Raw genomic sequence first — 14,915 nt, 5'->3', positions numbered from 1 at the left:
TCTTACGCCCATTCGTCGATCCCACTGCAGCTACCTCAAAAGCCTTTCATCGCATCGTCACTACCCTTATCTTGTACTCCCTTATGGAGATCACCCTTGAAGGCAACCTGTCATTCCATCCTCTCGTTCACGATTGGAGTCGATATCGTGCTCAAACCACTGAGACCTGTCCTATACATGCGGCACTTATCCTCCGCCTGTCTTGTTCTCGGTTTGGGGCCGACTGGAATGCACCGGATGCTCTTGCTTACACGCGGGCACTTCTTCCACACATGCAAGAGTTGCAGGCTAATTTCGACAGCAATATTGATCCCAACATTACTTCCTTTTTTCACTCAATATATATGTATCACGGATGGTGGGGTCACGCAGAGACAGTAGGAATATGGGCTATGGAGGAACTCGAGAAGGTTCTTGGGAAGGAGAATCCCTCTACATTGAAGACCGTGGGGAACCTTGCGTCAACGTACAGACACCAGGGCAGGTGGAGAGAGGCGGAGAAGCTGCAGGTGATGGTGGTGGAGACCTCAAAGCGGATCCTCGGTGAGGAGCATCTTGACACACTGAAGAGCATGGGACACCTCGCATCAACATACAGGAATCAGGGTAGGTGGACGGAGGCGGAAAAACTCGAGGTGATGGTGATGGAAGGCTTGAAGCAGGTGCTTGGCAAGGAGCATCCTGATACTCTGACGAGCATGGGCAACCTTGCATCAACATATAGTAAGCAGGGCCGATGGACGGAGGCAGAGGAGCTGCAGGTAACAGTCATGGAGACAAGGGAGCATATTATCGGTGAGGAGCATCCCGACACACTAACAAGTGTGTCGAATCTTGCGGCAACATATGGGAGGCAAGGGCGATGGGCAGAGGCAGAGGAACTGTATGTGAACGTGACCAAGACAAGCAAGCGAGTGCTAGGTGAGGAGCACCCGAGCACATTGATGAGCATCTCGACTCTTGCATCAACATACAATAAACAGGGCCTGTGGATGGAGGCAGAGGCACTAGAAGTCATGGTCATTGAGACAAGGGTACGCGTCCTTGGTGAGAAGCATCCCGACACACTAGCAAGCATGTTTAACCTCGCATCAACATACTGCGGCCAAGGCCGATGGACGGAGGCAGAGGGGCTGCAGACTACGGTGATGGAGATGAGCAAGTGTGTCCTTGGTCAGGAGCATCCCGGCACACTGATGAGCATGTCCAGCCTCGCCTTGACGTACGGAAATCAAGGCCGATGGAAGGTAGCGGAGGAGCTGGAGATGATGGTGATGAAGACGAGCAAGCGAGTGCTCGGTGAGGATCATCCTGAAACATTGATGAGCATGTTGAACCTTGCATCGACATACCGGAAGCAAGGCCGATGGAACGAAGCGGAGGAGCTGGAGGTGGTGGTGGTGGAGACAAGAAAGCAGGTGCTTGGTGAGGAACATCCCGACACCCTGACTAGCATGTCAAACCTTGCAGCAACGTATCGAAAGCAGGGACGATGGAAAATGGCAGAGGGACTGGATGAGACAGTGATGAACATAAGGAAAGAAGACCACGGGGAGGAGCATCCCGCCACATTGGCAAGCATGTTGGACCTTGCATCGACCTACTGCAGCCAGCGTCGATGGACAGAGGCAGAGAAGTTGCAGTTGGCAGTGATGGAGACCAGCAAGCATGTGCTCGGTAAGGAGCATCCCAGCTCACTGAGGAGTGCGTCAGACCTCGCATCGACATATGGCAGCCAGGGCAGGTGGGCAGAGGCGGAGGAGCTGGGGGTGACAGTCATGGAGACTAGGAAGCAGGTTCTCGGTGCGGAACACCCCGACACACTGTTGAGCATGTCAAACCTTGGATCAGCATATAGAAATCAGTGCCGATGGACAGAGGCAGAGGAGCTGGAGGTATTGGTGATGGAGACAAGCAAACGAATACTTAGCAAAGAGCATCCGGACACACTGGGAAGCATGTCGAACCTCGCATTGACGTACTACAGTCAGGGACGGCTGGTAGAGGCGGAGAAACTACAGGTGGTAGTGATGGATACAAGCAAGCGCATACTCGGTGAAGACCATCCCGCTACGTTGATGAGCACATCAAAACTCGCATCGGCATATGTGAACCAGGGCAGGTGGATAGAGGCGAAGGAGCTGGTGCTGACGATGGTGAATACAAGTCAGCGTGTACTTGGCCAGGAGCATCCTGACACGCTAGCGAGCATGTCGACCCTCGCATTGGCGTACTGGAACCAGGGTCTATGGACAGAGGCAGAAGAGCTGCAGATGATAGTGGTGGAGACGAGAAAGCGGACGCTCGGTGAGGAACATCCTGACACATCAGCAAGCATGTCGAGCCTTGCATCAACATATAGTATGCTGGGTCAGTGGAGAAAAGCAGAGGGACTGTATGAGATAGTGATGAAGATAAGGAAACAGGGGCATGGTGAGGAGCACCCAGACACACTGTCGAGCATGTCAACCCTCGCATCGATATATCGCAACCGGGGCCGGTTGGTGGAGGCTGAGGGTCTGCAGACAACAGTAACGGAGACGAACAAACGCATATCTGGTGAGGAGCATCCCAAGACACTGCAAAGCATGTCAGACCTCGCATCAATATACTGGGACCAAGGTCGATGGGTAGCGGCAGAGGAGCTCGAAGTAGCGGTGATGGAGATGAGCAAACGAGTGCTCGGTGAGGAGCATCCTGAAACGTTGACAAGCATCTCGAATCTTGCATCGATATACAGAAGGAAAGGCCGGTTGTCGAAGGCAGAGGAGTTAGATACAACGGTAATCAAGGCCAGAAAGCGAGTGCACGGAGAGGAGCATCCGTCAACGCTCACGAGCATGGCGAACCTCGCATCGACATACTGCCACCAGGGCAGGTGGACAGAAGCAGAGGGTCTGCAGGTGACCGTATCTAGGACAAGAGAGCGGGTCATTGGCAAGCGACACCCCGACACGCTAACGAGCATGTCGAACCTTGCGTTAACATACTGGAACCAGGGTCGGTGGACGGACGCAGAGGTGCTGCAGGTGACGGTGATGGATACAAGCAAGGAGGTGCTAGGCGAGGATCATCCCCAGACTCTCACCAGCATGTCTAGCCTCGCATCAACGTACAGAAGAATAGGCCAGTGGAAGCAGGCGGAAGGATTGGAGACGATGGTGATACAGACAAGGAAGCGATTGCACGGCGAGCAGAATCCCGACACATTGGCGAGCATGTCGAATCTCGCATTGACATACTGCAACCAGGGCCGATGGACGGATGCTCATTTGATCTTTGCCCGCGAAATGATCGATGATATAGAGGAACATCGAGGAGAGATTCGGGAGCTCAAAGCAGCGCTGCAAGGCCAAGAGGAGAGCCTTCAGGAGTTGAGGTTTAACTTCGTCCGAGAACTAGAGTACCAATCTCAGCTCCAGGCCGAACTTGCTCGACTGAGGTCGTATAGCGATGTCGTGCACATATGCTACTCCCTCCTCCCTATTAGTCAAGTCATCATCTCCGACTCCCTTCACATCCCTCTCATTGACAGCCTTACGGTCTATCGCCAATTAAGACAAGCTTCGGGGCAAACAGACGAAGCCTTGGAAAGAGTCTTGAAGCAATTGATCAAGGAATGGCAGAGGGCAGGAACTATGGTGAGTCGTGCAATACTATGGGCTTTGCATGAACTAATTCTGCCCGATCATGCGCCCAGTTGGCAGCATTGGCTGCGTAAGTATTGTATACTGTAACAGTCTTAGCATATAAGTGACACTCACCGCGCCTGTTTTCCATTTCCATCCACAGGATCGATGTCAGCATCCTAGGGTTTGCTCGTGACGACACCCTGTTCACTACCAACGACGTAGCACGAGTGGCAATTTCAATCTCAGGCATTTGCTCAATATTTGGTCTATGCATCGACGCCTGGTTGGTGTTTCGATATGACAGTATTGACGGAGGAAGGTTCAGGGTATGTAATAATCCCTTCTCCGCTATCGAATCAGATATCCTGCAAGGTATAATGGTAACATCAATTTACACCCATCGTATCTTAGGTCCACGCCATGGATGCTTTTGGCCAATCCTACCTTTTCTTTTCTCTGACAGCTAGACTCCCTGCCCTTACCTTTCTTGTGTCCGCTATCTGTCTCATACTTTTCATGAGCGCTGTTGTATACTCGTTCGTCCCAGTCGTGACCATTGTCTTGATCACTGTGATGTCTGTGTTAAAATTCCTAGATTATATTGTTGGCGGTGTATATGTCGTGGTATACTGGCTTGAACAAGGTCGGATTAGGTTGGTCGCTGGGGTTAACGTAGTTCGCTTCAGCTTGGATTGGAGATCTTTTGTAAACGATACCTTACTCAGAAGGCGTCGCGCTCCCTAGAGTCAATCAGATTGAAGTTGATCATTTTGGCGTGAATGAGTGAAAACCCGCTGCTGGGTGCGCAGAGCGTGACACAGAAGTTACCTGCTCCAGCTGATGTACCATAAGGTCAGTATGCTTGAGACCTGTCGTTTCGGTGTGAAGAAGGGTCCTTCCACCCAAAGGATGTGCAATATGCGAGATGTTGCGGGACAAGGACGAGCGGGATATCTAGATATCCGAATGAAGGTGTTTTGACTTTTTGCGAGGGCTTTGGATACCAAGGAAGTCAAACGGCGACCAAGGCGACTAATGCGAAGCGTGGTTAGAACTGGGGCTGGACGGAAAACCCCTCCCAGAAAAGACCGTCGATGGAACAGAGCTCAGAATTTCAAAGCCCGGAGCTGCGTGTCAAACAATATGGCACTAGGACCGAAGATAACGAAGACTGTGGACTCAGGTACAACGTACCATCCTCGCACTCGTGATGGACCGTTACGGTGAGATTGGAGTGGAGACGAGAGTGCACGAATACACGAAGCAAAGGCAAAATCATCTATAGTGCAGAGCCGCCACAGCCGAACAAAGTCAGACCGTAATAACCAGCCGCTTTTCCAAGGCATATTTTATCTCAGACCACAAGAATTTCGCGAGCGAGCCCACGACCCACGAAGAGGTACAAGCGTACAGTACTACAAGAGTCTCCGTCCGTGCTTCCCGTAGTCCTCTTAGTAAATGCCGACGCAGCACAGCTTCGTCGTACATAGGAGTTGGTACTCCTTGAAGGACCTCTCGACGGGATGAAAAAGTATCGGAGCCAAGATAGGAGCGCGGGCTACATGCTGTGTCAAGTATCCAGTGGCAGCTATTTGGCCATGTCATATACCGATGACACACAGTTTCCTGGTACGAGAGGAAGCAGCCGAGAACCGACAAAATATGCAACACAAGGACGGGGCTTGGAGCAGACCAGCGCGCTAGTAGCAGATCTGGATGCGGTCGGGAGCGAGGCAGTCACTAGTCCCTGTAAGAGAGGCTGCGAAGAAGAAGTAGTACCAGTTAAAGTGCCAGACGTGTTCGCGGTGTCAGAGGAGCTGAGCAGCGACTTGTACAGTTTGTATCTCGTATCGTCATCTCAGTGTACCAACCAGCCAAGTATTGCATCACACGGAGTACGGTTAATCCGCGGACAAGAGGAAAGTGAGAGCTACATACAGGTAGAAGGTATACGTAAATAGAAGAGTTAGCTAGTAGCATTGCCACGGAGGAATGTCGTATTTGAAGCAGAATAACTCACACAACAATGAAATCATCCTGAAGAGTGCAAGTCACGGCCACGATTGAAGTCTGAGGTCGAATACACAATGGCTGGTGAGGAAATCGCCTTAAAGAGGTTCGAGAAAAAGGCAGATATCGAGCGTCGGTTGCGGCTCGCATATTCACCCCACGCATAACCGAGGCCTAAAGACCGCCCATCCGAGTTCAGTGGTTTTCTACCTTCCATGATCCACAGCGTCATACCCCTTACCTTCATTTCCTCAGAGGGCGGCTTTCGCGACGTGAAGATGTCGAATTTCGATTTGAGAAGGGCGACGAGTCAGGATCGTACAGCCGTCGCTGATGGGCCATAAACGTCTGCGAAGATATTTCCACGGTCACTATCGATTGACACGATGGGCGGCGAAGGGTGCCTGAAAGGTATGGGCATGAGCAACGCGACCTTGAGGAAGATCCAGACGGAATGCTCTGATATGAAGAAAGAAAATGCACCTGTGTATGTTCAAGATCCAGGCGCAGGTAACCCTATCCTCTTCACATCTCGTGGGTGGTCCTAGTACGAAACTGACTTGCCCGCTGATTTGCTTCTTCTCGGTTCCTTGCAGCCACCATCGCTCACGACGAATTTGCGAACGCATCAGATTCTGTCCCATGCACGTCCCGCCAAACCAGGAGTCAATGCTAGCACCGCCCTTTCCTTCAGTCACCGTTCGAAGAGAAAACAATACCGTCAAGTCGATGATGTGGACGACGAGTTCAGAGCAGCTATGTCTTTCGGCGCGATGGATCTGGGCACGATACCGAGCAGGCGAGGGCCACGATTCGTTGTGTAGACCGTGTACGAGGCTACATATTCATGAATATGCGGGCTGGGGCGGTTCTCTTTAGTTTCGGAGTCGTTGGTATAAACCCTGCAGTTCGGGGGGAAATCATCGTCTTCAAAGCCCGTGCTCGAGTGGCCTGCGCGAGAGTACAGGAATGAGCTTCAGAATGGGAATTTGAAGTTGAAATCGCCATTTGAAATGGAAGAAATGGCCCTACACTCTCTGCATACATCGGCATCGCACCTCCCACAAAGGACTCTCGTGATTGTAGTCTATTATCGATACAAACATCTGGCTCCTCAGATTCGTATGGAAAAAAAAAACTCAAGCGAGATGTACAGCCTTGGCGTGTGTGCGGACGTCGTAAGCCGTTCGAGACCGGAAAGGGTGGAGGGGAAAGCTCTACTACTCGTCGTCTCGCAACAGGCCCCATGCCGATTGGTGCTGCCGAATATATTTTCGACACGAACACGGTTGGGGCCAGGATCTCGATGTTCGGGATGAGGGGGCGAATGATTTGCTCGTGAAGGATGGTAGATTGGGACCGGATTTGTATATGAGGGGGCCATGCATTTTGCTCCCGGGCATGCTATCGATGCTCGAGCTGGAGCTTGCGGGCGTCGTGGCGTGTGTGCGTTCGCCGGTGGGATCTTGACCTCACTCTCCTCACTCTCATCACCATCTATTTGCGCAGACTAGAATGAGATGATTGTGTGGCGTATGGCGGCTGGCATGTAGCTTACCCCTTGGCACCACCTCTTTTCACAACCGACATCGCCTCCCTAGCACTTCAGAATCTGGCAAGTTGCCTCTTTCTCGTATGTCTCTTTGGCATCTCCGAAACTACACTCAACCCTCGGCCCATCCTCGCACTCTACAACCGTCTCCTGCATTCATCTCATGGACCTCCGCCGGCTGCATCAGGAAACCCACCCCCCGCTAATTTCCGCTAAAATTCCTAATCGGGACGACGCGTCGAACGTGTGGCTGAGGTTTGGCCTGTACAGGCCTGTCCCCTTCAGCGACGTCGTTCACGGCCTCCCGCTTCTGATGTTCTATTTTGTATACATACAGTCAACATACTATACCTCTGCAACATAATTGTCGGCTTTAATTGTAAGATATATGTCTATAGAGTGAGAGTGAAGAATAAGTTTTGAGTGTGCTCCGCAACATCGGACTCACGTCGTTCGTAACGTTCTCGACTTGAACTCCGAGTTATTAGGGGGTACCATGATGGGGCAATATACCGGTATACGTTTGCCGCCTAATATCGCTAATGGTGCCCCGTGAAGCGTGAACGAGCCCACATACTTTGAGAGCCTCGAAGATTGCCACAGTGGAATTGCTGCATGCCTAATTGGGACAGATGGCTGTGAAGCGCAAGTCCAACGCAAGTCGCGACTTGGTCGTTTCAGTCTCGGTCTTGTCTCGGTCTCTCGGTCTCTCCCATCATCTCCCTCCCTGAGCATTGACCCCTCGCCCGTTGCTTCAAAACACCTACCGGAGACTCTCATGACTTTTATTTGCTCTCCTCTTATATCTATGTCGACAATAGGCTGCATAGCCACCTTGAACAATAGCTGTTGTGCGGTGGTTCAGCAAGCGTCACCTTGAACTTATTTCTCATCGCCGCCTTCGACATGTTACTCCCCACGGTGCATATACTAGTACCTCGCACCTTCGACCTTGCGTCTCCACCAATTTGATTCGCTGTCGGTCTATTTCAGTAGATGTAAGTACAGCTTCACCACCCTCTAACTTCACACTACCGTGGACTCGATAGTTGTTATGAGGCAACAGTGACAATGGAGGTGCGTACTTCCTTCAACCTCAATCTCGAACTTGGCTCATCTCTAATCCTACGATGTACAGGTCCCTGTACCTCCTCTTCGGAACGTCGCTCGACGCGCCTTACTATCTCTCTCACACCAGTTGTCGGCCCAAACTCGAACCTGTCAATCAAGGTCGTTCAACAATCATTCAAGACTCCTCACAGCAGATAGGAAATTTGAATGTAAGCATGTCTTATGGCCAGTTTCACGTCATGACAGGCGGAACATGGTGCGTTGTATCTATCACCTGTATGGCAGTTTGCAAGCAAACACCAAGAACAACTCGAGAACGCCACCTTACGCCACCCGACTGAAGCTCAATTGGGCGAGACGGGTGTCCGGCCCGTTCCCCGCCGCCCTACGTCATGAGCGCCGCCCTGTCCGAATATATAAGGTGCAGTCTTTGGAACACACTTCAATGGCCGCCTTTCTCCCCTTCCACCATGGTGTCGCGCCTTCAAGACCTTCCCGCCCGCCCGCTGTCTCTCCCATCAACTTAGTATTTTGTCTCACATCTCTCCTTGTCTTGCCAGGAACCCGCTGCCGCTACGTCAGAGCCTAACACACTCCTTCGAACACGCTCCCTCTCTAAACCTCCCTGCCCGCCCGCCGACACTCATCTCCTCATAACAAACCCGCCGGCTCCCCGCTCAACGTGCCACCTACCCAGAGCCCCTCTCCAGACGGCCCATTAATCTACCGATCTCGCGCTCCTACCGTTGGCGAGTTATTCCCGTCTCAAGAGATCGAGCGATGCGATAGAAGAGCGGTTTGCATATGAGTTCGAGACAATGAACTTGCTGAGTGCTCCTTTTCTGTTCGCTATATCTCTATCTTATGCCTTCGTGCTGACCTAGCCTCCAACATTCTCGCAAAGATTCAGTGATCGAGTGATAGCGTATTCGAGCGGGCGCAATGTTGCGAGATGAACGCAGAGGTGAGTGCTCCCACGTCTTCTTCACTAATATGATTTTTCTGTGTGCAGAAGACCCCGCCTAGGACAGGCTTTGCTTCCTCGTAAGTCCCTCCCTTCTTTCCCTTTTTTCCATACTATCTTTCTCTCGAGACACGTTTGCCTGTTCTGTAGTGTACACGCTGAAAAGCCGGTGGCCGTGAGACATTTTGCGTGAGTCTCTCAGGTTCGAACTGAATGCTTTTGGGTTGTCCTTCTGCGAGTTCGCCTGCGTCCTGATTTGTACGCGCGAGATTATGTAGTCTATAGTGTACCCTAGCCAGAATGTATGCTACTGTACATTGAGCACGCAGAAATAAAATGTTTATGGATCCCCTGTTATATCCGAGCCCTGAAGCGTGAATAAAATGAGGAATTAATCCATAGCACAGGAGGGTAGGGCTGGCAGCTATGTACGAGCATTTTACTGTAGTTTTTCGACCAAGTGTTCGTCACGCATCACGCAGAGGGCGTCGGCGAACAGTTTTGGTCCCGGGGTCACGCATACACACGGGTTCACGAACAGAAAATCGTGACGAATCTGCGCTGAAAATCACCCAAAATTCAATTTTTGGGAACTAATGCGAACAATTCCGCTTGTTCGTCACGCGTGGCCCGCCCGAACGAACCGTGGCCCAGCGGTGGTCACGGCTGACATAATTATCCCACGAACACTTGGTCGAAAAACTACAGTAGCTGAAATTAGGGCTAACCCCCGCTAATTAGACGGCCATTAGAGGGGGGGTAAACTTCTGAGTCCTAATTCAGATTAGGGCTAATCCTTGCAAATTAGGCCATTTTAGGAGCTCTCAGGAGGGGGGTGGTTTCCTGATGTGCCTCACATGCAAAAAGTCCACAATCAAACTCGACGGGAAGTTAAGCGAGGCCTTGGCCAGGACGTATGGTGATTTCGTCGAATCTTTTTCTAGACGGTGTTGAAGTGTCGTGGATGGAAGGATGTTGATCATGGATCGAGATTTTCCCTCGGTCTAGGCGTCAGTGGGGGAGGTACGAGTAGGCCGCAGACGATTCTTCCATGATGCGAGTGACCACTCACTCGATCCGACACAAGGGGAGCTGACAAATATAATGAATAACCGGGACCTGGTTAGTTAGTTAGGCCCTCGGGCCTCTGAAAAATTTTTTGGACCCCACCCAGAAAATCACGAAAAATAGCCAAAATAATATGTTGGGCTGGGAGTGATGTAGGTATCATGTGCTGATGCTAGTTGGATTATTATAGAACCATTTTGTGGGTAAAATGTCAATGTCTGGGTCAAAACTAGAGTGAAATAATTAAGAGTTCAACCGCTGGACAGTCTTACGCAAAGCTCAGACTGGTAAATTGAGCGTAACTCAGCAGCCATGCATCACGGAAATATAGAAGCATAAGGCTTGGGCTCAGAGGCTAGGGCAGGGGAAGATTGACGTCAACGGCGAACATAACCTAGCCTAATTCAAGTGCAGATTGAATGATAGACTGATTATAAATCACTTATACCTCATTCCCCAAAAGAAATAAAGAGCGAAGATTCTTCTGATTGGCTCAGAAATATTATTTAAATCATTTAAATATTAATTACAGTTAGTTAGTTCACCCCTCGCCTCCCTTAAAAAAAAATCGACTCCCGGTGTTTCATTCAGGATCTCAGCTCCCCTTGATCCGACAAGTACTTTCTCGCACCATCTACGGTGACGGCGTCGTTTTCTGGAGCTGCTAAGTTCGAACCACGTCACGAAGGGAGTCGCAGCCGGGATTGAGCCGGGAAGTATAGTTGAATGTAGATAATACGGAGGTATTATGAGAGAGGCAAAGGCAATGACAGAAAGCAAAGAAGATGAAGGCAGTTGTGGGAGTGAAGGATGAAGCGCACGATGACGCACGATGGCAATTTCGAGAGCTACGCGGTGGAAGAGTTTGCTGCCAAGATGCAGACTATGAAGAGGCTGGGATTGAGTATACCAAAATATGTGTCGGGGGACGTTGGCTGGGTTGGGTGCTGGGAGGTTCAAGGATATTAACGCTGAAGGCATCCATGCACAGGTCGTGGGGGCCGATACTCGAAGAGCCTTTGCTGGTCCAGGACTTGGAGAAAGGGCTGATGCGCGAAGATTTTGTTGCGCTTACTCGTATGCACTAAGTATGTAGTGTATTTTGCACCTGAGATCTTTGTCGATTTTCGGGGTACATAGAAAGTGAAGCACTGGCAACTGTCGTCCGAATTTGTACTCAGCCTGAGGCTGAACGGAACCTCGTGTTCGAAGATCCCGATTTCCGGAACTTGCCGCCAGTCCCCTCGACCATCGTGACTTGAAGTCATTTCAAGTTCGCAATCCTTCCGAGTCTCTGTCCTCATTCTTGTGCCGGCAGTTTCATCCCCTCAGAAATGTATGCGCAAAATTCTGCTTAGTACTTTGGCTTTCAGCGGGTTGATTAATATACTTCCTTACGCACCTCGGTCTATACTTAACTCTGGGTACACAAATAGAGAGGTTGCGCTATGGGGAAATTCACTATTCGGTTTGGCTCGCGACCACCCCACTTTGGCGGGCGCTCCAATGGTGAATTTCATCATGGCGCAACCTCTCTAATATGGTATCTTCACTGCCACTTTTCTTGGTAGTATGGGCGTTAGTATTGTCCAGGGATTCCCATGCGTGCGAACTCCGCGCAATTGCCGGTTCGAATCAAGCAGGGGAGCGGTCGCATACGAACAGTAGCACTGCTTTCCCAGTAAACCCTACCTTGTTCTTGCCCTCGATGTCCGTCGTCGCTTTCACGTTTGGCTCGTTTGGCGACATCCTTTCTATTCTTCAAATCACAAATAATGTTCGAAAACTGCTTGGAGAGAGCGCGGGGGCTTCAGCGGAGTATCAGCAACTGATATCTGAGTTGGATACCTCGAGAGTCGCTCTTTCCCTAGTGCTCGGCGTTTCCCAGCTCAAGGACACATCACCTATTTCGCAAGAAGCCCGCCTTGCTATTCAACAATGTGTCCATAACTCGAGGAACATCATCGCTGAACTGGATTCCAAGATCTTCAAGTTTCGGGACAGCTTGAAGAAGGGAGGGACGAGAAGGATGGTGATCGACTCTTGGAGGAAGATTGGCTGGGGAATTTTCAAGGTTGACTATCTTGTCGAGGCGCGAAGGAGACTCTCCGAGCAGAGCAGGATGATCAAGTTGTTGCTGGAGGTTTCAAACACGTACGTCAATGCTTTTAGTGACCTTGTGTTCCTCGGTAACTTATACTCAATCTACCCATATAGCATCACTGTCACTCACATCAATGATGTTGTCCAATTTTCACATATCACAATCCTTGAGATAAGCCGCTGTGTGCAGGGTATACCTCAGGTCCTTGGTTATTCATGGGAGGGTGGATTGAACCCTGCGAATAAACCTATCATTTTTCTCGACATGCTTGGGCAGAACATCCGCCTGACTATTGATCTATGTGGATCATCGAAGGTAGGCGACTTCAACCCATAGAACCACTCGCTAACAGGCTGACCGTGACCACAGGAATTTGACGATTTCCTGAGATTCTACTTCAGGAATCGAGTCGGCCGACATTTTGTCGAGCGCAGGTCCTACGATATATATTCTTCCGAGAACGTAGAAATATTACCTGAGGAATGGACAATCAAGCCCGGCTCCTCCATCTCCATGAACGCCCGGATTCAACGTCCCTCCAGCCGTGTAATGAATGGCAATACCACGATATGCCCTTCCTGTGATTTCGAAAATGCGAGGAGCGCCGAGACCGGAATCACCTGGTAGGTATAAGACTTGACTTTGCAATGGTCTGTGCACGGCTCATGGTTGCGACAAACGATTATGAATATCAGTTCACACTGCCAAATTTGGTTTATGACATCAAGTAGCACCATCGAAGAAGTGAAAGAACCCAGTCAGCCGATGGACCATCGCGATGGAGGTGATTTTGATAGCCGTCCAGCCAAGTTCAACGGAAGCTCGGCCAGCCGCAGAGCCTCCGACTCAGCAGTTCGGAACAGACCAAAATCATCGTCCATGCGAAAGGCTCCATCTTCACAACATCGGGAAGATGACGAATCCCACTTGCGCTTTCTTCGTCGTATCCGTGTCTTGTCTACAGCCTCTCGACAGAGGGCAGACCAGTGGGTGGAGGCGAATCCGCATGTGCTCCGTGAGGAGCATCCTTCCCCGCTGGCGAGCCAGGTGAACCTCCCATCGATGTACAAGGACCAACATCAGAGGACTGAGGCGGAGCAGCTGCAGGTGACGCATATGGAGACGAGGAAGCGGGTGCTGGGCGAGGAGCATCCCGACACGCTGAAAAGCATGGTGGACCTTGCATTTACATATGGATGCCAGGGCCGGTGGGCAGAGGCGGAGAAGTTGCAGGTGGCAGTGATGGAGACGAGAAAGCAGGTGCTGGGCGAGGAGCATTCCGACACGCTGAATAGCATGGGCAACCTTGCGTTTGCATATGGGGACCAGGGTCGGTGGAAAGAGGCGGAGAAGTTGGAGGTGGTGGTGACGGAGAAGAGCAAACGAGTGCTCGGCGAGGAGCATCCCCACACGCTGACGAGCATGGGCAACCTCGCGTTTACATATGGGGAGCAGGGCCGGTGGAAAGAGGCGGAGGAGCTGGAGGTGGTGGTGACGGAGACGGAGAAACGGGTGCTCGGCGAGGAGCATCCCGACACGCTGGCGAGCATGGGGAACCTCGCGTCGACATACATGAGCCAGGGCCGGTGGACAGAGGCGGAGAAGCTGAACGTGACGGTGATGGAGACGAGGAAGCGGGTGCTCGGCGAGGAGCATCCCGCCACGCTGACGATCATGGGGAACCTCGCGTCGACATACATGAGCCAGGGCCGGTGGACAGAGGCGGAGAAGCTGAACGTGACGGTGATGGAGACGAGGAAGCGGGTGCTCGGCGAGGAGCATCCCGCCACGCTGACGATCATGGAAATGAGTGCTCGGCGAGGAGCATCCCCACACGCTGACGAGCATGGGCAACCTCGCGTCTACATACTGGAACCAGGGCCGGTGGAAAGAGGCGCAGGAGCTGCATGTGACACTGCTAGAGACGGAGAAGCGGGTGCTCGGCGAGGAGCATCCCGACACGCTGACGAGCATGGGGAACCTCACGTTGATATACTGGAATCAGGGCCGGTGGGCAGAGGCGGAGAAGCTGGAGGTGATGGAGATGGAGACGAGGAAGCGGGTGCTTGGCGAGGAGCATCCCGACACGCTGACGAGCATGGGGAACCTCGCGTCGACATACTGGAATCAGGGCCGGTGGGCAGAGGCGGAGAAGCTGGAGGTGATGGTGATGGAGACGACGAAGCGGGTGCTCGGTGAGAAGCATCCCTTCACGCTGGCGAGCATGGGGAACCTCGCGTCGACATACTCAAACCAGGGCCGGTGGACAGAGGCGGAGAAGCTGCAGGTGACGATGATAAAGGCGATGACGCGGGTGTTAGGTGCGACGCATCCCAACACGTTGCTGAGTGTATCGAACCTTGCAAGTATTTATAGGAAGCAGGGTCGATTGGAAGAGCAGAAGTTGAGTGGCTCAGTGCAGGAGACAGAGGTACTCAGAGAGGAGCATGGCGAAGGACTCAGTAGAGAGTTCGTCAGAGAGTGACAGTGAGCTGGTCGATTGTTCTTCGTCAC

At 51.7% G+C, this 14,915-nt stretch overlaps 1 protein-coding gene across 1 annotated transcript; it reads left to right on the top strand.

Moving 5' to 3' along the window:
- Window positions 1-392: 392 nt before the first annotated feature.
- STEHIDRAFT_58057 (kinesin light chain) lies at window positions 393-14,886 on the top strand (the record flags this gene model as incomplete). Its single annotated transcript, XM_007304519.1, has 5 exons — window positions 393-887; window positions 1,266-1,425; window positions 2,806-3,020; window positions 13,752-14,165; window positions 14,326-14,886. The coding sequence occupies 5 exons, from the start codon at window positions 393-395 to the stop codon at window positions 14,884-14,886; spliced, it is 1,845 nt and encodes a 614-aa protein (XP_007304581.1).
- Between the last annotated feature and the right edge of the window lie 29 nt (window positions 14,887-14,915).

This window comes from Stereum hirsutum (genome assembly GCF_000264905.1).
Source record: "Stereum hirsutum FP-91666 SS1 unplaced genomic scaffold STEHIscaffold_8, whole genome shotgun sequence".
Classification (NCBI taxonomy): Eukaryota; Fungi; Basidiomycota; class Agaricomycetes; order Russulales; family Stereaceae; genus Stereum; species Stereum hirsutum.
Note: the sequence above shows the minus strand (reverse complement) of the source record. Positions and strands in the feature narration are given on the sequence as shown.